At 56.4% G+C, this 25,034-nt stretch overlaps 1 protein-coding gene across 2 annotated transcripts; it reads left to right on the forward strand.

Annotated features, from left to right (window-relative positions):
* The first annotated feature begins 1,889 nt into the window (after positions 1-1,889).
* MFNG (MFNG O-fucosylpeptide 3-beta-N-acetylglucosaminyltransferase) lies at positions 1,890-24,540 on the forward strand. Of its 2 annotated transcripts, XM_075550964.1 has the most exons (8): positions 1,890-2,135; positions 11,286-11,334; positions 11,548-11,650; positions 12,516-12,669; positions 17,343-17,428; positions 19,722-19,887; positions 22,430-22,515; positions 24,474-24,540. In XM_075550964.1, the coding sequence occupies exons 1-8, from the start codon at positions 1,890-1,892 to the stop codon at positions 24,538-24,540; spliced, it is 957 nt and encodes a 318-aa protein (XP_075407079.1). The 2 variants fall into 2 exon arrangements, with proteins under 2 accessions (XP_075407079.1, XP_075407080.1); XM_075550965.1 differs by lacking the exon at positions 11,286-11,334 and having other exon boundaries at positions 1,890-2,142.
* The last annotated feature ends 494 nt before the right edge of the window (positions 24,541-25,034 follow it).

Raw genomic sequence — 25,034 nt, forward strand, 5'->3', positions numbered from 1 at the left:
TGGGAGGAGAGTATTTTGTTTCCTCTCCTTAGATGGTTGACCCATGCAATGAACAAATCAGTATTTCCATACAGAATTAATAGATACTGAGCATTTACTGTGTGTCAGCACTGGCGAGTGGGTGATTTCAATATGTACATATATTTATATGTTAAGTATTAAGGCAGCAGACAGACATTGGGCCTTACTCAAGTCCTCCTTCAACACAAGAACACTTTGTTCTAATAACCCGGCATTCTGTGATGCTCACCTTCCTGACATACGAGCTCTGAAGACAAAATGGATGCATATGCAAATGCCCGGCTATCAAAAGATATAGCATCTGGGTCTTAAAGGCTTGAAGATAAACAAGCGGCCATCTAGCTGAGAAGCAAGAAAGCCCCCATGGAAGAAGCACACCAGCCTGTGCGATCATGAGGTGTCAACAGGATCAGGTATCAGGCATCAAAGATCCAGAACAAAAAAATCATATTAAAGTGAATGAGAGGTACCACCCAGTGGAGACCCAAAGCCCATCATAGACAATTGGACCTCCCCTTACAGAAGGGTCATAAGGAAGAGATGAGCCAGTCAGGGTGCAGTATAGCACCAATGAAACATACAACTTTCCTCTAGGTCTTGAATGCTTCCTCCCCCGCCCCCCCCCACTATCATGACCCCAATTCTGTCTTACAAATCCCGCTAAACCAGAGCATGTACACGGGTATAGATAAGAGCTGGAAACACAGGGAATCCAGGACAGATAACCTCCTCAGGACCAATAATGAAAGTAGGGGAGAAAAAGGGAACCGATCACAATGATTTACATATAACCCCCTCCCAGGGGGATGGACAATAGAAAAGTGGGTGAAGGTAGATAGCGGTCTATGTTAAGTCATGAAAAAAATTTACAAATTATGAGGGGTTCATGAGGGAGGATGGGGGAGGGGGGAAATGAGCTGAAACCAAGGGCTCAAGTAGAAAGAAAATGTTTGAAAATGACAATGGCAACATATGTACAAATGTGCATGACACAATGGATGGATTGTGATGAGCTGTCTGAGCCCCTAATAAAGTGATTCTTAAAAAAATATATTAAAAAATTTTACAAGGAAAAAAATGCTCTAATGAGAAGTTACAAATGATTAAAAAATAAATTCTGCCTTGGCCTTTTCAAAGGAGATGGGCATGGGGCAGCCAGGGCTGGGAGACACCAGTGGCCCCGAGGAGGGCGCAGGCCCCTGGCTTTCAACCCCGTGGTCCCCTAGCTGCTGGGGTATCAGCTCTGCGCCTTAGGTCCTCAGCTGTAGCTGGGGGCCAGTAACCCTCTTACTGATTAAGAGCCAAGGAAGCCAGCAGGGAAGGCTTCCTGGAAGAGGGGACACTTGGGCTGAGCCTTCAAGCCCCAATGCAGTTCTGCCTGGTGGGGGAGGGGATGAGCTCCGAGGAGGAACTGAGCAAACGTGGGGGTGGGGGGCCGGTAGAGCAGGACACACACAATAATGGGTTGAATGGAGCCCAGCGGGCAGGTCTCTGGGGAGGGCAGAGGCTGGAGGGCCCCTCCCTTCCGTCTCCGTCTGTCTCTGCATAGAAAGCTTGTTGTCACCTCCTCCCCCACCGCAGCAGCTGGCAGGGCCAAGCAAGGCTGCCTCTTCTGCCAGTACCTCTTTTTGAGTCACCTCTGGGGCTCCCAGAGCCCGCCCCGCCCCCGGGGCTGCTCTGGGGACTGGGGCGGAGCCGGGCAGCCCTAGCCAGCAGGCAGCGGAGGCTCACGGAGCAGGTGGGGGGCTGGTGGCCCGCGGGCTGCATGGCTCAGCCACGGGTCCGTCCGGAGCACCAGCGGCCCGGCTGCCTCTCCTGATGCAGGCCAGAAATTCTGTCTGCTTGGGGTGTCTGGGCTGAGCTGCCCCATGCAGCGCCGGCTCTTCAGGGTCCTGGCGGGAGCCCTCTTCAGCCTCGTGTGCACGGGGCTCCTGTCCCTGCGGTACCATTTGAGCCTGGCCCCGCAGGGGGTGTGGGTGACCCCTGAGCCCCGCCCCGGGACCCCTGAGCTGCAGATGCGAGACATTTTCATCGCGATCAAGACCACCCGAGCCTTCCACCGCTCACGCCTGGAGTTGCTGCTGGACACGTGGGTCTCCAGGACCAGGGAGCAGGTGAGGAGCCGCGGCCACCGCCTGGGCCCATCCTTCCACTCCACCATGCCCAGCTCATGCCCTCGGGGGTTCTGATACCTGCTCAGCTTGGCACCAATGGATGTCACACCACCTGACCAGGCCCAGACATGGATGAGGCCCGCTGGTCAGGGGTGGTGTGAAGGGAGAGGGGCGTCCTGACAGCCCTGCTCGCTGCGCTGCCAGTGGGGCTGCCATCTCACCTCCCTTGTCCCTTCCTGTGGGGCCGGAAGCCTGGCACATGGCTTGTGTGAGTGAGGTGTGTGAGCGTGTGTGTATGTGTATGTGCGTGTGTGTATGTGTGTGTGCGTGTGTGTATGTGTGTGTGCCTGCAATCAACGTCAGTGTGAGATGCACTGTGACCAAGGCGAGTGGCTTAGGCTTTTCAAGGGGGGCAGTTTGGATCAGTTGAGTCCCCGCCAGCCCTCGCTCCCCACAACTGCTACCCTCCTTAAGTTCAAGTTAGCAGTGGAGGGTGTTGGGGGCCCCCTCTGAGAGGGGGACTGGAGGGGCAGATTTAGACAGCACATGCTGTCCCCAACTCGGGCAGTGGGCTCAGGGAGGAATTGATAGCTTTCAGAAGGGGCTGGGAGTTCCTGGGACCGAGGAGGGAGGAGGTGATGCCTGGGCGTGGCCAGGGTCCCCTGTAGAAGGAGCATGCCCCAAACCCTGGAGTGATCCCTTCCCAAGGGGGCCCTTTCTTGGGGCTCCCCAGGGCTTCCTGGGGCCCTCAGGGTCTAGCTCCGCCCTCAGAAGCCTCCGAACGTGGCCCTCCCCATAGACCTTCCTGTTTGTGTCTGTGGACCGGGAGGGCGGCCTCCTGTGGCCCAAGGTCCTTTCCTGTCTCGTCTTGTCCTGGCCCCGGATGAGGAAACTGAGACCAGAGGGGAAAGCACACTCACTAGTGTTACACAGAAGACCTGGGTGGGCCCAGAACCATATTCCTTCTCCAGGTTCGCTGGGCTAACCTAGTGATGGGAGGGCCCGTGGGCCCCCAGGCTGGGCTGGCCTGCAGGAGAGAGGCAAGCCCCAGCCCTGCTCAAGTCCCCCGATGGAGACACCCTCTGCCCATCTCCCCCTGTCCAACTGGCAAGGTATGTGAAGTAGGGTATGGGTCTTGGCCAGGACTCCCTCCCAGTCCCCCATGCCTTGTGCCATCCAGAGGCCACCAGTGAGCCAGGGGATGGCTGCTGCTGAGCATCTGATTGGCCGGTACTGTTGAATCAATTCCAGCTCCTAGCGACCAGAAACGACAGGGTAGAACTGCCCAGGGGGGTAATTAGACTGACATTTCCACAAGGAACAGAGAGCCAGGACTTGCTCCAATGGAGCCGCCAGTGGGTTAGAACTGCCAGCGGAGTATGTAACCATTGCATGTAACCATTGCATCCCAAGGCTCCGACTGGGGGGCTGCAAGCCAGATACTTCATTCCATGTCACACCTACCCTGTCCACCCCCACTAACAGTCTCAGTGGGGCTGGGAGGGTGGGATATTGATAATCCCACTTTACAGAAGAGAAATCCCAGGCTTGGCAAGGGTAAGCAGGAGGTGAATCCAGCCAGCTGGCTCCAGCACCAGGGGAGGCCCTAGAAACCTGGTCCTTTCAAGCGCAGGAGGGACTCCAGAAAGTTCACAGGAAATGGGATGAGAAGCTAGTGGGCTGTTTACCTCGAACATTCTGGAGTCCCCTGATATTTGGAAGAAGAGGGGTTGCTCGGATGGAAGAAGAGGGAGGGGAGGCAGGACAACCATGCTCCCTCCCCCATCTTGGCCCCCCCTTTGTCTCCCGTAACTGGGGTCAGACCCCTCAGTTTCCCCATCTGCGGGCAGACAGAGGGTCCTGGCTTCCCTCTGTGCCGCCATCGGGAGCCAGCCTGAGCTGGTTAACTCCCACGCTGGTGTCCGCCCCCTTGGTTAAGGGCGGCAGGGGCAGGTGGGCTTTTGTGGCAGCCAGCTGGGACTCGTGTACAGCTTTTGTCCTCAGCCGAGGGGGTGGGCTGGGAGGCGTGTCTTCTGCTCCTGGGGGTGAGCAGTGGCCCCACAGTTCCCCTTCTCTGCAGCAGATGGTCCTGCCTCCCTCCTTTCCCCCACTTCTGCCGGCTGCCTCCCCTTTGTTTTCCCCCACTGCCTGCACCATTGTGGATTAAGCCTCTTTGGACACAAAGCAAATGCAGCCCTGGAGTGGGGGTGGGGGATGAGGGTGGGGGGGGGTTCTCAGGGGCCCCAGGCCTGCACCCACCCCAGGCACCCAGGGATGGAAACCCTGGTCCACTTCCCTCATCCTGACATCTTGACACCTGCTGACCCCCACACCACGCCCCACGTTAGTTTATCGTGCTCAAGCAACCGCTGGCCCAGGCTCCAAACTGGACAGCGTTCTACTGCCTGGCGACCGAGATTCCCAGGGAGCTGGCAAGAAAGCCTGGCCTGCTTCCCAGGAGTTAGACTAGGGCTGGGGGCAGGACCCATGTACGGAGGTGACAGTCCCATCTCAGATGGTCATGGAGGTGGTGAGCAGAGGGGCTTTCTGGACCGCCTGACTGTGGTGACAGGATTTACTCAGGTGATGGTGCCGGCTGAAAGACTGGGGGGTAGGGGGACACAGGGAGGTGATGACAAGGGTTAAGGGGGGTGGGGGAGCTGCCACCTGCTGAGTCGGGGAAGACCAAGGAGAAGGGGCCTGGGCAGGGGCTCACAGGGTGGGATCTGAGAACCCAGGGCCTAGGGGTGAAGCCCAGGCTGTCGTGCTCAAATCTGGGAGACTGGGTGGCGTTGCTGAGGGCGGTGGCAAAGAAGGCAGCCCCGGTGTCAGACCCGGGGGGTGGGGCCCAGAGGGTGAGCCCCTGTCGGTGCCAGGTGTCGGGACAGGAGGCAGTTCACATCAAGCCTGTGCCCCCCAGGCTGTCACTGGCTGGTGGACAGACCAAGAGCTAAGTGTCACTATCTGAGTGGCCGTCGTCGCTAGGCGGGACAGGACAGGCTCAGGAGAACCAGGGAAGGCGTCCTAATGGAGGTGCTGTCTGAGCTGGGAGTGAGAAGGTGGGAGAGAGGAAGTAGAGTCATCGTGAGCAGAGGTAGGGAGTGAGGAGGGACGAGACACACTTAAGGGAAACCCAGACCTCAGGCTAAGAGCAGGCTCTGGGGCGTGGCAGGAGGGACCACTGCGATGGCTGTCGACTGACCCGTCTTTATCAGCCAGGCAGTAGGATGATGGCCCAAACCCAAACCAACTCACTGCCATCGAGTTGATTCACAGAGATTCATAGAGAGACCCTGCATGACAGGGAAGTGCTGCCCTTGTGAGTTTCTGAGACGGTAACTCTCTCCAGGCTCAGACAGCCTCGTCGGTCTCCCACGGAGAGCCTGGTGGTTCTGAACCACCGACCTAGTGGTTAGCAGCCCACTGAGTAACCACTACACCACCTGGACTCCGAGTATGGTGGCAGCAGGGACAACTGTACTCGAGTAGGCTGTGCATGCGGATTGTGGTTCAAACACCACGGACTGCTGAAAGGACACACCGACCTCTCTTGGAAGTCGTACGGCCGGAGTGCTCTTTGGAGGCCAGGCTGGCGAGACTGAGACCAGTTCCTGGAGAGGGACACCTTGCTTGGTAAAGTGAGGGACAGTGGCAGAGAGGAAGGGCCTCAAGCAGATGGGCAGGCACAGGGACTGCACCAGTGGCCCCCGGCAGAGGAACCTGAGGCCTCAGGACCGGGCAGTGGGTTGTTCCGCTGTGCATAAGGTCTCGGCGGGTGGGGACAACTCGATGGCACCTGCCAACAACAACAACAACAACAACAACAACAGAGTAAGCAGCAGGGTGGTGGTTGCTGGTGCTGCGTGACTTTGAACTTGATAGGAAAACAGCCCTGAGAGAATCAGGAGAGTCTTGTAATCAGAGAGAGTATCGCCAGGCGGAAAACTAGGGCCCCTGGCCATGTCCTCCCTTCCTTCCGTCCTCCCGTCCTTCCACCCTTTCCTGTTTTCTTTTATCGTTGAGAACACCCCGAGGAGAACATAGCCCAACTCAGCAGTTTCTCCGCGTGCCATCGGGGGACACTGAGGACATCCTTCAAGCTGGGCAGCTGCTCTCAGCCTCCTCTTCCCAACTGTACCTCCCTGGCTACCGTTTTGGTTGGCACGTCAATTGTCAGCTGACCCCGCCCAGGCAGTCCTTCCAAAGAGCAGACATTGTTCACCCATCAAGTTCAGCGGTGGCTTGGTTCAAAGGAGACTTCTGGGGTTAGTTTGGGTTAACATTTGACGATTTTCACAAGACCCGTCGTTTCCGGGGTTCACCCAGCCTCGGGGGCTCCAGAAAGCCTGGACTCCATGAGGATTTCAAATTCCATGCTTCATTTCCCTCCTCTGGATCAAGAATTTCCTGCGGGTTCATTGATCCACACCGCCGAGCACCCTCCAGTTCTGGTCTCGTGGCAAAGGAGGTCCTTGTTCATGGAGATCGTGAGCCACGTTCATGATCCATTTCATCCCAGTCCTGACTCTCCCGCCTCTGCTGCTGCTCCAGGTGGGACCGGTTCACCTCAGGCTGTGCTGCGCATGGAACTAGGAGGTGGAACCCAAACTCCAAACCCATCCAGTCTGCCATCAAGCCGATGCGGACTCACAGCGACTCCACAGGACAGAGCAGATCTGCCTGTGGGTTTCCGAGACTGCATTCTTTCCAGAGGGCAAAGGCCGTGTTTTTCTTCCTAGGAGCAGCTGGTGGTTTCAAATTGCCCACTTGTGGTTAGCAGCCCACCATGTAACAAGAGCAGGTCCGTTGGGATGTAGCATGAAACCATGATCTTAAGCTTCCGAAACAAAGAACCCAGCCCCCTAGGAGGTGTTTGGTTGGACATACACTTACCATGATTTTTTTTTAAATTAAAAGATCATTTTAGTTGGGGCTCTTACCGCTCTTAGAACAATGTGTGCATCAATTGTATCAAGCACAGTGGTACCTATTTGCCATCATTGTTTTCTAAACATTTACTTTCTATTTGAGCCCTTGGTATCAGCCCCTCTTTTTCCCCTCACCCCCACCCTCGTCACCCCTTGATAAATTATAAATTATTATTATTTTCATATCTTACCTACCTCTGTCTCCCTTCACCAAGGCTTCTGTTGTTCGTCTCTCTCTCTCTCTCTCTGCATGTGTCTATCATTGAGGTCGGTTCCCCCTTTCTCCCTTCCTGTCCCCACCTTCCCCCTACCCTCCTGGTATCGCTACTCCCATTCCTGTTCCTGGATTCTGTGTGTCGTGAGCTCTTCTCTCTTAACTGTACCTGTGCACATGCTCCAGTCTAACCATGAATTTTTTTGTGGGGGTCAGAACAGGGCTGCTCCCCTCTCTTCTCTTGCTGTGTGCATCCCTGACATCTGCCCTCCTGTGCCTCCATTTTCCCCGAGTTAAGGAGCTGAGCCTGGCTTCCCTGCCCAACAAGCCCTCATCTTTCCCACACACTGCCTCGCTAACCCACACAGCCACTTTCACCCCCACTGTATAGGAGAATAAACTGAGGCTGAAGCCAGAGGGCTGCATCCGGGTCAGGATTCAGAGGCTTGGGAGCAGAGGAGCCTTGTAGCTGGGGGCTCGGAGCAGGGAAGGAGGGCAAGGTCCCTTCACAGGTGTGGTCTGAGTGGACGTTGGGGGAGCTGAGAGAATGTAAGCAGATGGGAAATCTTCTCCGAGTTACCCTTGTCTAAGGACCAGGGGAGGCCCTCCCTGTGGGCGCTGGCTGAGAGGACCCGTGTGGGCACAGGAAGGCTCTGTGCAGGCCAGGCCAGATGCAAGTCCTACCCGCCTCAGCCTGTTCCCCTCTCTCCTGCCTTCTCTCAACCCTCAGGCCCTCACAGCACCTGGGGAAGTTCCCCAGTGAGGGCCATTTCAGCAGGTAACACATTGCACTGCTAACTGCCAGCTCAGCAGTTCGAAACCAATAGCTCTGCGGGAGAGCAACGAGGCTTTCTCCTGCAGTGAAGAAAACCCAGTCTTATAGGGGCGATAGGAGCTGGGCTGTGAGCCCCATGGTGGCTGTTTCCAAACCACCAGCAGCTCCTTGGAAAATAGTTACAGTTTCAGAAACCCACAGGGGTCCCAGTGAGTCCCCAGGACTCGGTGGCAGTGAGTGTCGTTGGTTAGTCATAACACGATTTCTGCCATTTCTACCCACCTCGTGTCTGACGTTGCTGTCACTTACCAACAGGCCAATCCAGGTTAGCGCGAGGCCCTGCCTCGGGGCTGGATGACCTGGGTTTAACACCCAGATCCACTGGCTGTGTGACCTTAGGCAGGTTACGTCACCTCTCTGGGCTCCACAGCGTGTGCTCAGGCGTACGCTGAGGACGGTAAAATCTAGAACACGTGAAAAGCCAACAAGCCAGGTGACTGATGAGACACATTCCACAGTCACTGTTGTTTTTCTTCAAAGCAAACTCCTCTGCTTCATTTTAAAGAGAGACACGAGGCCATTCTGTGATTTCTCCCATATTCAATAACACATACCGAGAACTTAGTCTGAAACACATCTGTGGGTGGCCGACCCAGAACTGTTTCAGGTGATCTGCGCCTTAGGGGACCGCTTGGTTAGTCTCCTAGAGAGCTGGGCTGGGTCGCAACATACCATGTGACCTTCCTGAGATGCTTCACGACCCTGTGCTTCTAGGGCAGGCTTGTGTGACCATCTCCTGGAGTGGTGTGGCAGCCCAGTGTGGAGGGCTATGGCAGTGACATCATCTCCTGTCAACTTGAGCAAAGCGGTGGAGTCTAGCCTGTCAATCAGGTCATAGCCAATGTGGCCTCTGTGGGCATTGCTGTCTCCTGAGGATTCTGGGAATTCCTGTCTTCCTCCCTGGAGGTGGGACACACAATCTCTCTGCTACACAGTCCTGTTGACAAGACACATGGAGCTACACTGATGGACCAGAGTCCTGGAGCTGGAGGAGCCACGTGGAGACCCCGGCCAGCGCTGAGATGTTTCCACCACCACTGGATCCACAAGACTTTCCACCCACTGACCTGCAATCTTCCTGCATTCAGCGTTATTGCATGTGCTGCGTGAGTCTGAAGAGGACTATATAAATTAGTATCGGACATATGAACTAATATTGAACTTATGGACTTGATCTGGACTGGGCTCGGATGTTTTCTCAATATACAATTTCTCTTTGATATAAAGCTCTTCCTTATACACATGAATTTGTTTCTCTTGTCAACCCGGACTAACACAGGGGCTTTCCACAGAGGTAGTTTCCTGACTCCGGGGGATGGAGTAACAATGTCCCATAGGTTTTCCTTGGCTGTCATCTGTACAGACGTTGAATGCCAGTCTTTCTCCGGACAACATGTCATGGTTGTATACATGTGAATGTGACAGGAGTCCTCGTGGTATAACGGGTTACGCATGGGGCTGCTGACTGCAGAGTCAGAGGTTCAAAACCACTAGCCACCCCGAGGGAGAAAGGTGGGGCTTTAGACTCCTGTGAAGGGAGAACGGTCTCAGAGATCCACAGGGCAGTTTGACCCTGTCCTGCAGGGTGGCAGTGAGTCGGCAGTGAGTTTGGTTGAACTGTGTGGATGTACAGTTGGCAAAAGAATAAGGAAAACTGGAGAATGGCTGCCGCCGAGTTCCGCTGTTGGCAGTGCAGATGGCAAAGACCGTGTGGACTGTCTGAAGAACAAACAGATGTGTCCTGGAGGAAGCGCATCCCGCGTGCTCCTTAGAGGTGAGGGAATTGAGACCTTTTCTTAGTTATCCGGGCACGTTGTCAGGAGAGCCAGTCCCTGAAGAAGACCAGCATGCTCGGTAAAGCAGAGGGGCAGTGAAACCAGGAAGGCCCTGGGCACGTGGATTGGCACAGTGGCTGCATCCGTGCACTACACGAGACCATCGGTGAGGCGGGTGGGTGCAGGACCAGTGCTTTGTACTGCTGTAAGTGGGGTCCCACGATAGGCCAGGCTGAGTAGACAAACAAATCCAGAGACACTCGTACATACGTGTAAGAGAGAGCTTTCTATCAAAGAGCAATTGTCTATTGAGAAAACATCCCAGCTCCGTCCAGATCAAGTCCATAAGTCCAATGTTAGTCCAAAAATCCCTCTTCAGACTCACTCAGCATATGCAATGATGCAAAATGCAGGACGACCAAAGTCTTGGGTTCAAAGTCTTGTGGATCCAGTGGCAGTGGAAGCATCTCAGCGCGGGCATGGGTCTCCCCGTGGCTCCTCTAGCTCTCCGAGTGTGGATCTTCAAGAGGAAGGTGGAGCAGAGACAGGGTGCTCTCGCAGGTCTCAGCAAGTCTCCCTGTGGCTTGTCAACAGGAATGTGAAGGCAGAGAGAGGGGGAGGGTTAGGGCCTGCAGAGAGGCACCTCCAAGTGAGGCCCTCAGGCTGCGACCTGACTGACAGGCTACATTTCTTTGAGGTGAGGGCATTGAGATCTTTTCTCATGTCTTCCGGGCACATTGTTAGGAGAGGCCAAAAGTTGACAGGCGATTTTGTAACGACCACAGGTCCCTATGAGTCGAAACTGACTCGGTGGCATCTAAAGATAATAACCACCGACAGGAGCCCCGATGGCACCCTGGTGTGTCACTCAGCTGCCAGCTGGAGTGCCTGCGGTTTGAAGCCACCAGTAGCTTCGTGGCAGAAAGGTCTGGCCACCTGCTCCCCTTTCGATTACAACCCAGGAACCCCCTGGGGCCGTCTGCTCCGTCCAGCAGGGTTGCCAAGTCAGAAGGGACTCTGTGGCCCACACCAACCAGGATGTACGCGTACGTGTGGTTGTGGAGGGGTGCGACTCGCCTGTGTGCTGGGGGGGGGGGGGCGGGTAGGAGAGGGTGTGGTTCTGCCCGTGGGTGTGAACACGGCTGGGCCCTGTGGTGCAGCTCTGTGAAGGGTGGGCAGGTGTGAGACGGGGGAGGCGCAGGCATGGCGCGCATGTGTGTGTGTGTGTGTGTGTCTATAAATGCTGGGGTGAGTGGGTGTGTGCTGTCTGTGAGCATGGGACTGAGAAGGGTGTGTGTCCTCACTGCTGTGTGCTGTGTGCTGGCCAGGCGGTCCTGCAGGGACTCAACTGTGGCCTCTTGGCAGAACTGAGTCCTGACACCTCTGCTCTTTCCCCAGACGTTTGTCTTCACGGACAGCCGGGATGAAGGGCTCCAGGAACGACTGGGTAACAGGCTTGCCTGGGGTGGGTGGGTGGAGACTGTGCCCTGGCCTGGGGACTCCTGGGACCAGGTCTATGCCCCTCTGCAGGTGGGAGTTCTTTTTGCCAATGAAGGGAGCAGGCTTCTCCCTGGGAGCATGGGTGTGGGGTGGGCCTCGGTGTCTCCCGCTCCTTGCTCTCCTGGTGTGCAGGCCCCCTGACCCCTCTTCCCTTCTCCAGGACCCCATCTGGTGGTCACCAACTGCTCTGCAGAGCACAGCCACCCAGCCCTGTCCTGCAAGATGGCTGCTGAGTTCGACGCCTTCTTGGCCAGTGGGCGGAGGTGAGCAAGTGCTCCTGGGTCTGGGGACAGGGGTGGTCTCTGCCAAAGGCCAGTTCCTCGGTGCAGTGTCTGGTCTAACAGGGCAGTCATTTGTCTCCCCCCCACCCCCGATAAAAAAGCCAACCACCTTACTGCTGTGAAGTTATGACATTATAGGACAGGTCATAACTGCCCCTAGTATGCGGACACAGGCTGCCACCCGCTTTCCCGTAGGGCCACTGGTAGGTTCCATTGATGGGCCTTTCCCTTAGCAGCCGAGTCCCAGGGCTCCAAACTCTTGCCTATCAAGTCAGTGCTGACTCACAGTGACCCTGCAGGACAGGGTAGAAGTGCCCTCGCGAGTTTCTGAGACTGGAACTCTTTAAGGAGTAGAAAGCCTCATCTTTCTCCCTTAGAGTGGCTGGTGGTTTCGAACTGCCCACCTTGAGGTTAGCTGCAGCCCAACACATAATCACTGTATCGCCAGGGCTCCTAGCCCCAGTGAGCATAACTAGGCAGGGGCTGACTCCTGGGAGCTGGCTCCACATATGAACCTGGCGGGCAGTGCTCAATAGGGGGCAGCCTGACTGAGTTCAAATCCAGCCACATTGGCTGTGTGACCTTGGGCTGGTGTCATGGCCTCTCTGGGTCTCTGTTCTCACTTGGAATTCAGCATCCCTTCTTCACGGGAGAAAGACGGAGTTTCTACTCTCATGCCTTCTCCGAAACTCACAGGGGCAGTTCTACTCTGTCCTATCAGTTAGCGGTTTAGGGGGCAGCCCCACTCTCCTCCTCACTCGTTCCCCCACCCCCTTCCCTGGCTGGGGGAGGGCTTTGGTTCTAAGAACCTTCCGAGCCCCATGGTCTCCCCCTTCCATTTCGACAGATGGTTCTGCCACGTGGACGATGACAACTACGTGAACCCGCCCGCGCTGCTGCGGCTGCTGGCCACCTTCGCCCCGGGCCGCGAGGTCTACGTGGGCAGACCCAGTCTGAACAGGCCGATCCACGCCTCGGAGCCCAGGCCCCGCAACGGCACGGTCAGTCCCGCCCCTCTTCCTTTCCCATTGGCCGCCGGGTGGGATGGGGGCGGAGAGAGCGGGCTTCTGGGCCTCTGATTGGGCTCCCTTGCTTCCTTAACTGTACCTCCCGGAGGCCGGCTTCACCTGGCGCGCCTAGCTCTGTGGGACTGTGGAGGTTGCCCTAGTAATACAGGCAATACAGACACCTGCATAGAATCAGGATGCAGTCAGCTGAAAGCAGATTCTTGTCCGAGAACCCCACGCAGGGCGCCCAACCACCTGCTCCCTCGCATGGCTTTGCAGGAGGTTAAATGTTGCAGTCCTTGTGGGCCAAGTGGTGGATCCCAGCTGTCCTGCCCCCCTGCTGACGTCTCTACTGACCTGCATTAACACACCAGGGTCTTGTGTCAGCTCGGTCCCAGACTTGGATGGATACTAATTAGGCTTGCCAGATCCCCAAACCACCATAAGCACACACCCAGGATACCCAGTTAAATCTGACCTTCGCATAAATAGCCAATTATTTCTAGGTTAAGTATACCCTAGATATGTCCCATTCTCACCTCCTCCCACCAGGATCCAGCAGACTGCAGGTTTAGGGTGACCAGAATCCTGTGGTTCCTGGGCTGGCCTCCCCAGAGTCCATGCCTAGAGGCCTTGGTGGGTCTGGCCTCCCTCCCCAGCCACCATCTGCTCCATTAGGGACCCAGGAACTGGAAAACAAGCCTGTTTTTTCAGAAGCAAGGCAGCTTTGGATATCTAAGTAATGTGCCCTGGGGCTTGGGCGTGGAGGCAGGTGTGTGTGGGCTGATTCCAGGTGAGTGGGGGTGGGGGGTCTCCTAGGTTTCCCCTACCCAGCCTTCACCTCTGTTTGAGCAGCTTGTTTTAGGGGTGGGGACCACCGCTCAGAACCCAGACTCCTGGTCCCACTGCCAGGTCCACATCCTGGCTCTGTGACCATGCATAAAGTCACCTGCCCTCCAGAGTCTATGTCCTTACTTGTGAACTGAGTGGTAACAGGTCCCACGAGGTGTCCCGATGCCCTGCTTGGCCCAGACACCCACAGTGGGATCCCAGGACTCTCCCCTGGAATGTGACAACACCCCAACATGTCCAGGTGGGTTCTGGACCCAGGGCACCCTAGGGAGCGAAAAGGGGCCAGAGTTTGGGCTGGGGGGCCAGTGTGAACGCAGGGACTTCAAGCAAGTGCTTCACTTCCCGAGCCTCAGTCCCCCTGTCTGCGAAGCGGGGGTCATGATGCCCTGGGTCCCACTGCTGACCGGTGGGGCACCTCCCTTTGTTGTACTTGGCAGGCTTGTGTGTTTTCTAAAGGCAACTCTGCTTCCCACGCCCTGTGGCCCATTTTGATAATGCCCACAATATGTCAGGCCCCAGGGATGTAGCAGCTACTAGTTGGGCTGCTAACAGCAAGGTCAGCCGTTCAAAACCACCAGCTGCTCCTAGAGAGACAGATGAGACTTTCTACTCCTAGGAAGCTACAGCCTGGGAAACCCACAGGGGCAGTTCTACCCTGTCCTGTAGGGTCGCTGTGAGTTAGTCGGCATCGACTCGATGGCCGTGGGTGGTAAGTTCACGTTCCTAACATGGGGCTTGGCAGGTATTTTCTGCTAAGGGTCAGAGAGTACAGGTTGTCCCCAGCTTACAAGAGGTCTGAACGAACCTGGTGTTGGTGTCTGTATATCTTGTCATTAGTACCTTGTACGACATACACTGGGTCTGCCTATGCAGTGTGCCACTGTGTGTCCCTCACTCACTCACAGATGTTCGAATGATGGGATTTATAAAGATACGGATAACAAACGGCAATCATAATCAAAACCAAAACAAAGCAACTTGAAAGGTGTTCAACATACATCAGAACCGATTTACAAGGGAGTTGGAGAACGAAATTTGGACTTCTTCAACACTTTTCCAGAAATCTACTGCACACTGCACAAGACTGCAATGGAGTATGAAATAGCATGTGCACCCCACGCACTGTCATTGAGTCCTCGCTGACCCAGGGCTACCTTGGAGGACAGGGTAGACCTGCCCCCGGGGGGGTTCTGAGGGAGTAGAATAAAACCCCACAAAACCAAACTCACTGCCATCGAGTTGATGCCAACTCATGGCAACCCTATAGGACAGGGTAGAACTGCCCCTGTGCGTTTCTGAGACTAACTCTTTACGGGAGTAGAAAGCCCTATTTATCTTCTGAGGAGCAGCTGGTGGTTTCGAACTGCTGACCTTATGGTTAGCAGCCCAGTGTGTAATCCACTATGCCGCCAGGCCTCCTCTGTATGGGCCCGGAATCCCAGACCGCCGGTGTAGCTTGCTTTATCGCAACAGCGGCTTCATGGTGGAAGTCCAGAGCTGAAGCCGCAGTATCTGCGAGGTCTGCCTGTGTACCTGTGCGGCTGTCTCTGTCCCACTGTCTGTGAGCTGAAGCCACTGACTGAATATGCATTTTGGGGACACTTCCTGCCATGTCCAAGGAGCCCTGGCTATCTGTGGGCAAGGTCCCCAGTTCGAACTCACTAGCCACTCCTCATAAAGAGTGACCGTCTCAGAAACCCACGGGGACGGTTCTACTCTGTCCTATAGGATCGTTATGAGTCGGAGTCGATGGCTGATTCCAGTGGGTCTGGGTTTGGATGGGTCTGTGAGTTGGATCCTCAAACCCAAGCCCAGACCAAGCAAACCCATGGCCTCGAGCATGCTGGTGCTTAGGGAGTTCAGTTTAGGGCGTCTGAGCCTGTAAGTCTTTACCAGCGCAGATACCTGCTTCTTTCTCCTACAGACTGGCTGGTGGCTTTGACCTTTCTATTAGCAGCCCGACACCTCACCACTGCCCACCAGGGTTCCTTTCAGGCCTTGGGGAGCCTGGAATTCCTGCCTGGCTGAGTCCTGTCCTTTCTCAGAAAGAAGGAAGCAGGTGGAGTCTGCCTGCCAGCCGCCTCCTGACCAGCAGAGCCGCCAGCTTCGAACTGGAGAGCCGTCTGTGCTCACAGGTGGCCGGGCTGAGGCTGAGAGAGGAGGGGGGTGACTTGTCCAGGTTACCCAGCTGCACAGGACAAAGGAGGGGGCATTCTAGCACCCTGCCCAGCGCTTCTCTCACTGTGACTCCAGAGAAGGTAGTTCAGCCTAAAGCAGCGGTCTCATCCTGTGAGTCGAGATCCCTTTGGGGATCTAACAACCCTTTCACAGGGGTCGCCCAATTCATCACAGTAGCAAAATGACAGTGATGAAGTAGCAGTGAACATAATTTTATGGTTGGTTGGGGGATCGCCACAACATGAGGAACTATATTAAAGAGTCGCAGCATTAGGAAGGCTGAGAACCACTGGCCTAAAGTGACAGGCTTTGATTAAGCGCCAACTGTGTACTTGGAGGAGCCCTGGTGGCGTAGTGGTTACGAGTTGGGCTGCTAATCGCAAGGTCAGCAGTTTGAAACCACCTGGCACTCTTCTGGAGAAAGATGAGGCTCGCTTTCTACTGCTGTGGAGAGTTAACAGTCTCACCAGCCACAAGGGCAGTTCTGCCCTGCCCTAATCATTTGCTATGAGTCTGCATCGACTTGATGGCAGTGGGTTGGGTTGGGTTGGGTTGGGTTGGGATGGGGTGGGGTGGGGGTGGGGCACAGACCTTTCCAGGTGTGCTGTCTTAAAAAGTGTTATCCAGTTGATCTTTCTGGATTCTAACATCCATTGCAATAGCTACATAGAAACTCAGACAAAACCTACGCCTAAATGGTTTATTCAGGAAGTTAACAAGGGGTCATGCCAGTGAGAAATGCCCAGGTTAGTTGTTTGCCGGGACATGCCATAAGTTTCAGGTCTGCTAATAAATGCCCAAAGGGACAGCGCACTCTGCTGGACGCCTCAATCCGAAGGCATGCAACTCAAGCACCTTGGGTCAGCAAACCCAGCTCCTTGAATTAAGGGCTTAGAGCCCCCCCCCTTCAGTAAACCTCAGCTGAAGGCACTTAGCTCCCTTTCCGTGTGTCAGCAAGCCCATCGTCCCCAGTGAAGCACCCAGAGGCCCCCACTCCACAAGCCAGCCTCCTGCATGGAAGCCTTCATCTTGCTCCGTGGGTTGGGACGTCCACCGCTCTGTCCCATGCTCTGGCTCCTGGTTCTGTTGCTGCTTCTCTGATGGTGTAGCTGTCTTCTGGATCCAGGAGTCTCCCTGCACAGGGATCTTGGGTCCAGAAGACAGGCTCCGCTCCTGGCTCTTGCTGTAATGAGATTCCTCCTCCTGCTTCTCAAAGGGCTCATCTTATACCCAGCAGGATGGCACTCTGGGGAATCCCGTTTGCAGTTACTCCAGGTGAATCCTATCAGTATCTTCCCCACCTTCTTACCAGACCCACATCGGGACAGGTCGTTTGGTGGGAGTCATAGGCTTTGGCTAGAGCCACATTCCATCAGGGGACAAAAGTGACACTTCTTTAGCTGGACTGCAGGCAGGGTTGAGTCTGATCAATGACTTCATTAGCTATTGGACTTTTGGCCTCGGTTGTCTTGTCTATAACACAGGCATAATGATGCCAGGCCGGAGGCAAAATTAGCAAGATGGGAAATTAGGGCTTTCTGAGTCAGGCTGGTGGGGATAAGAGGTGGCTTGGCTGTCACCTCAGACCAACCCCATCCCTAGGCTCTCCCCAACCCTGTGACCCTCCTCTCCTCTAGAGGCTGGTGCAGTTCTGGTTCGCCACTGGGGGCGCTGGCTTCTGCATCAACCGCAAACTGGCATTGAAGATGGCTCCATGGGCCAGGTAGGCAGCGTTCCATGGTGGGCGGGCGGGCAGGGGCGGCTGCTGGTGTGTGTGTGTGTGTGTTGTGTTAGTATGGGTGGACTAGAGAAACAAATTCATAGACACTCATGTGTGTGTAAGAGAGAACTTTATATCAAAGGGCAATTTTACATTAAGAAAACATCCCAGGTCATGTCCATAAGTCTGCTGTTAGCCCATATGTCCGTTACCAATCTACAAATTCCTCTGCAGACTCATGCAGCACATTCAATGATGCCAAACATAGGAAGAAAGATCACAGGCCATTGGGTGGGAAGTCTTGTGGATCCAGTGGCAGTGGAAGCATCTCAGCACTGGCGTGGGTCTCCATGTAGCTCCTTCAGCCCCAGGGCCCTGGCTGCCATCAGTGTAGCGCCGTGTGTGTCTTGTCAACAGGGATGTAGGGAGTCCGTGTATCTGGCCTCCAGCGAGTTATTTATCTCCTTAGCGCCCCCGAAGGAGGTCATTAAGCTACGACCTGATTGACAGGCTAGATTCTACCCCTTTGCAAATTGATAGGAGATTATGTATCTGCCACATGTGTGTGTGTGTGGGGGGGGCTTTTCAGCAGGAAGGGCTGGGGTACAAGCTCAGGAGAAATTGTGTCTCAGTCATTGTGTGCATATGTATGTGTGTGTGTTTGTGTGTGCATGTGGGGGTTGTGCTTTTCAGCAGGAAGGGTTGGGGAGCAAGCTCAGGAGAAACTGTGCTTCTGTGCCACAGAGACAGACCTGGGGGCTTGTGGTGAACAGGCAGACTGTGCCCGCTGTCTCAGGGAACACACTGTCTAGGGCAGCCTGCTGCATGTAATCTCCTGAGACCTCAGTCCCCTCATCTGTAGAAGGGACCTGGCACGAGGACAGCTGTGGCTGATGGAAGGGCTGGGGAGGAAACCTCTGGACTGGCACGTGGGTCTGTTTGCAGCCCTCCTCAGCTCTACATGCCAAGGGGGAGGGGCAGGCCAAGTCTGGGGCCCTCAGGGGAGGGAGAAGTGCCTTAGGATGGGGACAGGCTGGTAGCCTTCCTGGAAGAGGTGGCATTTGAACTGGGGGAGGACCAAACTTCTGTTTCCTAAGGGGCCCAGACAAAGGCATTCCAAGGGCCGCAGGAGACCTCAGTGTGAGATCAGGCTGCAGAGAGGCACGGGCTTCTTAAAGCTAGTGCGAGGGCCTGGCCGCCTCGCCTGGACAGGCCGTTGTTATTTCATCGCCTTCTTTATTTGCTCTGTTGTTAAGAAGATACAAGCAAGGCATGCACCGGTTTGACCGTTTCTCCGTGCACCAGGCAGTGATGCGCACCCCCTTCCTTACTTTGGGCAGCCACCAAGCCCTACTTTCTGACCAGCCCTTCGAGTTGCTGGTACTCCTGGCAGACGTTCAGTTACATGACTGTGACACTGGCCGGAGCCCTGGGGGGAGAGGGGTGATGTGTTGTGCTGAGATCCTCATGGTCAGTATGTGAAACCACCAGCCCTTCCCAGGGAGAAAGACAGCATGGTCTACTCCCACACAGAGCTACAGTCTGAGAAACCCACAGGGGCAGTTTGACCCTGTCCTGTAGAGTCGCTGTGAGTTGGCACCAATGCCATGGCAGGGAGGCTGTTTTGGGGGGGCACTGTTAGGCTTTCAGATGATTTCAGAGTGCGGTCCCCTCTGCCCTCTAGGGCCTGCTGGGAGTCAGCAGCAACTGCACAGCCCACAACAACCTCAGCTGGGCAGGGGCTGCCGGAGGGCATCCCTGAGGGCAGCTCGGACAGGAAGCCGGTTTCTGTCCCGTTGGCCAGGAGTCCTGTGCAGGGGACAGTCTGCCCTCCCTTATCAGGGCTGTTCAGGCCCTGGCCTGGAAAGCTGGGCTCCCCCTCTCTAGGACACCTGGCTGACTCCAGCACCTCTGCTAAGATTCCCATTTCCAACTGCCACTACCCCTGGGAAGCCCGCCTCCCCCTCCCTACCCTCCCTCTGACTTGGTACCAGCCCTCCTCTGAACTGGCTGCTCAGGTGCCCCCTTGGCCTGAAATGAGGTCTGCGGTTGCAGACAGGTGTGGTTTCTTCCTAACACCCCAATAGGTGTCTCAAAGCAGATGAATGAATGAATGAACAGCTCTGGGTGGGCAGGACCATCATCAGCCCTGGTTCAAAGGTGGTGGTGCGAAGCTGCTGAGGTCTTTGACTCCTGAGCCCTGGGGAGGCCCTCTGGGAGCCATGGGGAGGGGGTGGGGGGTGACTCTGGGTGTCGAGAGGCTCAGAGCTGTGACCACAGTACGCCTGTCCCTCAGCGGCCACCGATTCGTGGACACCTCTGCCCTCATCCAGCTGCCCGATGACTGCACGGTGGGCTACATCATCGAGTGTAAGCTAGGCGGCCACCTGCAGCCAAGCCCCCTCTTCCACTCCCACCTGGAGACCCTGCAGCTGCTGGGGGTGGCCCAGCTCCGGGAGCAGGTGAGCTGGTAGCCTCAGGGATGGGAGTGGGGAGGGAACAGAGTTGGAGGCAGACAGGGCTCCCTAACATCTCTGGGCTCCACTGGTGTGGATCAACTTTTCCGCATCTACTTCTGCAGCCTCCCTAGGAGGAGACAGGCTTTCTGCTCCTACCAAGAGTTACAGTCTGGGGAACACCCAGGTGTGAGGCAAACCTGTCCTGGGAGGTTGCTGTGAGTTGGCATCAACTCAGTGGCAGCGAGTTTGGTTTGGGGATCATGCCAGTGCCCCCAGGGGGGAGTCTTGCCCACATGGGGATCGACTGCCCTAAAGGAACAGAGGTTCTCTCCCACCCTCCTTCCCGGTGTCTGAAATCAGCCTGGAAGTGAACTTCCACTGTGAGGCTGGGCCCTCCCTGTGGGTACAGAAACGGAGGCCCCTCCCAGTCCAACCCACAGGGCTCCACATTTGTGATACTAAAGTCCCGGATCTGGCCCCACCATCAGCTTGGAAGGACCCCCAGAGACAGACAAAGCTTGCCCTCAAGCTCCCAGAACTGTCCTATCCCTCGACCTCCTGCCCCCCACCCTCAGTCCTTCTGGCAGGGGGACATCCCCTCCTTCGTCGAAGCTTCCCTGCCCACTGCGCACTGCTTTTCATTCGCACCCCATGCTACTTGGGAGCCTGTCCTGTATGGAGACCCTCGGGCACCATATCAGGTGAGGGGGGAGTTGGGCCATCCATCTACCACCTAACTCAGGGGTCCAGCCCCATCCAGGGGTGAGCCTGGGAGCCCCCTGAGGTCTTCCGTCTGACTGTGTGAGCCAGAAGGCCCTTGGTGGCAAGGGACAGAAACTCAACATCCTCCCTGCCACTGAGTCGACGGTGACTCAGAGACCCTACCTAGTTTCTGAGGCTGTACGTCTCCCCGGGAGCAGACGGTCTCATCTCTGTCCTTTGGAGCAGCTGCAGGGTTTGAACCGCTGGCCGCACTCACCTGACAGCCCACAGAGGGCCTCCAGAAAAGGAAGTTCAGCTGCTCACTTAATGGAACTGCTGAGGCGGGCCTCCCCTGGTTGCCTGGGCCCAGTAGGCACTCAGATGGCATTCGGGCACACCATGTCCTCGTTATGTACTCTCTTCCATACCGATCCTCACCCTGCAGGCTGCCAAGATGGCGGCTCCAGGCTCCAATCCCAGCCCGGGGAGGAGAACCCTCCTCCCCGGCCCTCCCAGGGCTGGTGCATCTCCTCGTTGGCTGGGTCTGGTATCAGTGTTGATTAGCCAGGCTTGGAACGGGTGTGGGAGTAGGGGGACAGCTTGGTCCCATTAAAGCCACAGAGTCTGCAGGAGGGGCTCGAGCCAGGGCTGGGGCAGATGGTGGGAAGCCCCCTTTCCCTCTGGGCTCCCCCAGCCCTCTCTCTGGTCCAGGCAGCATTCACATGGGGCTCATTTTACAGAGCTCCAGGGAGGTGAGCAACCATGGCCACAGAGAGTCCAGGGCACAGCACATTACACCCTGGCCCGGTGGCCTCAGAGTGACGCTGGTGGTGTAGTGTGTTATGCGTTTGGACTGCTAACCCCAAGGTCAGCAGTTCAAGCCCACCAGCCACCCCTTGGAAGTAAGATGAGGCTATCTGCTCCTGTAAAGACTGAGAGCCAGGGACACCTTAGGGAGCATTCTATTCCGTCCTTCTAGGGCCCTTGAGGGCTGCTATGAGTCAGAACTGACTTGATGGTGGTTGGTCTCTTTGGGTGGCCTCTTTTGGGTGGCCACTGTTGGTTTGTTTTTTTGTTGACAAAAATCAGCGCTTAGTCACTGAGCATGTGGGCACGCCATCTGTGAGGGTACTTTTGCCCACAGATCATACACACACACACACACACACCACCACCACCACCACCACCACCACCACCACCCCGATGGTCCTTTGTTGATGCACAGTCCGTGGAAGGTGGTTTACTAACTCAGCATTTCTTCAAAGGCCAAGGGCCCTTCTGTCCCACCACCTCATAAATCAGCAGTCCCCGTGTCCTGCCATCCCATGAGCCCACGCTCCTTAACCACTGTACTCTGGGGCGTCCGTGTCTTCCCCACCCCACGCCAGGCTGCAGAGCTGAGGGACCGTGGAGGCTCGGGTGGAGAGGGATTAGCCAAGGCCCCCAGTGAGCTGCAGAAAGCCGTGGTCCTAGCGCAGGTGTCTAAGGTTCCCGACAGGGGACCTCACCTGCTTTGAGCCTTGGTTTCTTAATCCGTAGGATGAGCGTATTGTCCGGGCCTCCCGGGTCAGCTGAACTGTCTGGGGAGCAACTGGTATGGTGGGCATGAAGGAGCTGCCAAGCTGCCAGGCACTGGTGGGTGAGCTTCTGGTGAAGCCCCTCTGACTAGCGATGGGGTTTCAGACACAGCAGTGGGCTGAGAGGGGAGGGAGCCCCCGGCGTGTCTCTGTCTATGCAGGGTGCTGGCCCCTGGTGGCAGTGCGGATCCCTGGGCTAGTGGAGATTCCTCCCTCTCCCCCACCTGACACCCCATTTACCCTGTCCTTACTCTGTCTGTGCCCAGGTCACCCTCAGCTATGGTGTTTTTGAAGGGAAACTCAACGTCATTAAGCTTCAGGGCCCCTTCTCCCCCGAGGAGGACCCTTCCAGGTGGGTCTGGGGGCTGAATCTCATGGGGTGGGGGGTGGCGGCAAGCCCGGGCATCCAAAGATAGGGGACCGGGGGGAAGAGAGAGTGCAGAGCTGGGAGTGTCGAGCGAGCATGGATCTCACTTCTCCTGTGCCACTGGCTTGCTGTGTGGTCTTGAGCAAGTGCCTTGACCTCTGTGGGCCTGTTTCCCCATCTGGGGTGTCCGGGGTCTTCAGGCACACCTAGCCCTGCTCCTCAGGAATGCTCCAGTGCTGCTGAGCGACAGAGGTGCCTTCATCACGCTCTCAGGGTGGGGCTTCAGGCTCGGTGAGGCGTTGGGGTGGGGGGTGACCTCTTTAGGCTCCTTGTTTGGGCAACAGCCATTCTTCTGGGGGGGGGTTGGGGGTGCTACCACGGGAGCTAAATGTTACCCAGGCCCTTCTGGTCTGGCCTCATCAGGCCACAGAGGATCTGCGCGCACAGCCTGTGGGCACCAGTGACTGCTCCTCCCCCTGTCCCCACTGACCCCCTGGGGCCTGAACTTCTGATGGGGGTGGGGTGGGTGGGGGGAGGACATGTGGACTCTGGGGTCAACAGCCCAGTCCCAGAATGACCTCCCTGCTCAGCAACAGGCCGGCTTCAGCTTGTGGGCCTCGGGCCACGGGGAGCCCCTTCCTGCTCTGTTGGCCAGGCCTGATCCTGCCACTGTGGGGCCGGGCAGGGAGCCGGGGAAGCAATGGTGGAGGAGGGGAGGGGAGGAGTGGGGCACACCCAGGATGAGGATGCGTTTATCAAGATATAGAGACCACTGCTGTAGATTGGACTGTAACCCCTGTGATCGGTGGTAGTTCAAAACCACAGGCTGCTCCTCAGGAGAAAGACTGGGCCGTCTAGTCCCGCAAACAGAAACCCAGCGTAGGGTGGCTATGAGCTGGCACCCACTGGGTGGCAGTGAGTTTGGTTTTTGGACGCTCCAGATGCAGATGTGAGTCCTGACGGGTAGAGGAGGTCACTATGGGTCAGTATAAGAAAGAGCCCTGATGTGGATGAGGCTCGGGGCCTCAGGGGGCTCTCTGTGATGAGATGCAGCCAGAAGCCTGAAGGACCAGCAGGAGTTAACCAGAGGGTGGGCAGGGGGAGAAGGCCAAAGGCAGAGGGAACCGCCTATGCCAATGCCGGGTGCAGGTATCAGCAAGCCTGTTTAGGGAAGTCGAGGGAGCCAGTGTGACCGGAATGGGATTGAGATGGGGAAGAAAGAGTCAAGTTTGGTTGGGAAGTCATCAAGGGCCCTCCAAGACCTTGTAGGCTCCGTCTGGACTTTGGGGTTTGTTCTGAAGTGTCACCCCCTGGGAGACCAGAACCCTGCTCCTGAAGTTTGATGGAGCTATCTACCCTAGCGTAGCGGACCTACTACTTCTCTCAGGGCCCCGGGGCCCGGGGCCAAACCGAACACATTGTATTTGAGCAGGAGTCAGAGTTTGGTTCCAGATACGGAAAACACAGTCGACATTCCAAAATGGCAGGAGTGGCCATCTAATGGAGTGAGCTCCCCGTCAGTGGAGGCAAAGAAGCCTGGCGGTACTGCCAAGAGGATTCATAATTTATGTCAAATTTGGAAGATTCTGGAATCCACAAGTCCCTGTCTAATGAGATGGGTCAGCTGGTCTGGCCTCAGCCTGGAAGTTTCTTTCAAATAGTAGTTCTCGATTGGGAATGAGAGTGGCCTGGTTCCTCCACATACCCCCTCCCCACCCCACCCCAGGAGGAACATGAGGCAAGGTCACAATTTGGGGATACACTAGTGGGCATAGGCCACGGATGTATCCTGTGAGAATGCCCAGAACAGCACCTAGCTGGAGGGTGATTTCCCCGCAAGGGTCAGCAGTGTTGAGGCTGAGCGCTCGGTGACCTGCGTCCCCCGGCCCGGGCTACAGGCAGGAGCGCAGTGACCATCCTGCCTCTTTCTGATCTCTCAACAGGTTTCGCTCCCTCCATTGTCTCCTCTTCCCCGAGACGCCCTGGTGTCCCCAGCTGGTGGCCCGATGAGGCCTGATCTGCTGGCCACAGTTGGACCGAGGCCTCTGGAGGTCTTCTGCCTCCTTGGGGACCCTGGCAAGTGTACCCTGCTGGATGTTCCAGGCAGGCTCCAGGTGGTGGGCAGGCCCAGGACCTGGGTGGTGATAGTTGCTGGAGGCATCCCCGTCACTCCCCACCCTCACCCCCCACAGGTCTGGCAGTCCAGGTGCCTTGTTGAGGGTCCAAGAGCACTGGGGACTGGGTTCCCACCAGCTTGGGCAGCTGAACTGGACCAAGGTGGGAAGGATGTCCTGAGCTGGGCTGAGTCCCAGGGACCCTGAGCCTCAGAAAACAACACGGGGCCTGGTCCTGACCCCAGTCAATCCTCAGGAGTTCCAGCCTCGGGCAACCTACCCCTGGCTGATCTGTCCGAGTCCCCAATATCAGAGGGAACCTGGGCAAAATAAGGGTAGAATCCAGGACCAGTGACATCTGGGTCCCCAACCCCACACCCGGCCACAGAA

Source organism: Tenrec ecaudatus, chromosome 6 (assembly GCF_050624435.1).
Source record: "Tenrec ecaudatus isolate mTenEca1 chromosome 6, mTenEca1.hap1, whole genome shotgun sequence".
Taxonomy (NCBI): domain Eukaryota; kingdom Metazoa; phylum Chordata; class Mammalia; order Afrosoricida; family Tenrecidae; genus Tenrec; species Tenrec ecaudatus.

What these genes read in the sequence shown, in the direction of transcription:
- MFNG (XM_075550964.1), top strand. Translation starts at nt 1,890, where the DNA reads ATGCAGCGCCGGCTCTTCAGGGTCCTGGCGGGAGCCCTCTTCAGCCTC. An exon ending in TCTCCAGGACCAGGGAGCAG is followed by an intron (nt 2,136 to 11,285) that starts GTGAGGAGCCGC and finishes CTCTTTCCCCAG; the next exon opens with ACGTTTGTCTTCACGGACAG. An exon ending in CCAGGCCCCGCAACGGCACG is followed by an intron (nt 12,670 to 17,342) that starts GTCAGTCCCGCC and finishes CCTCTCCTCTAG; the next exon opens with AGGCTGGTGCAGTTCTGGTT.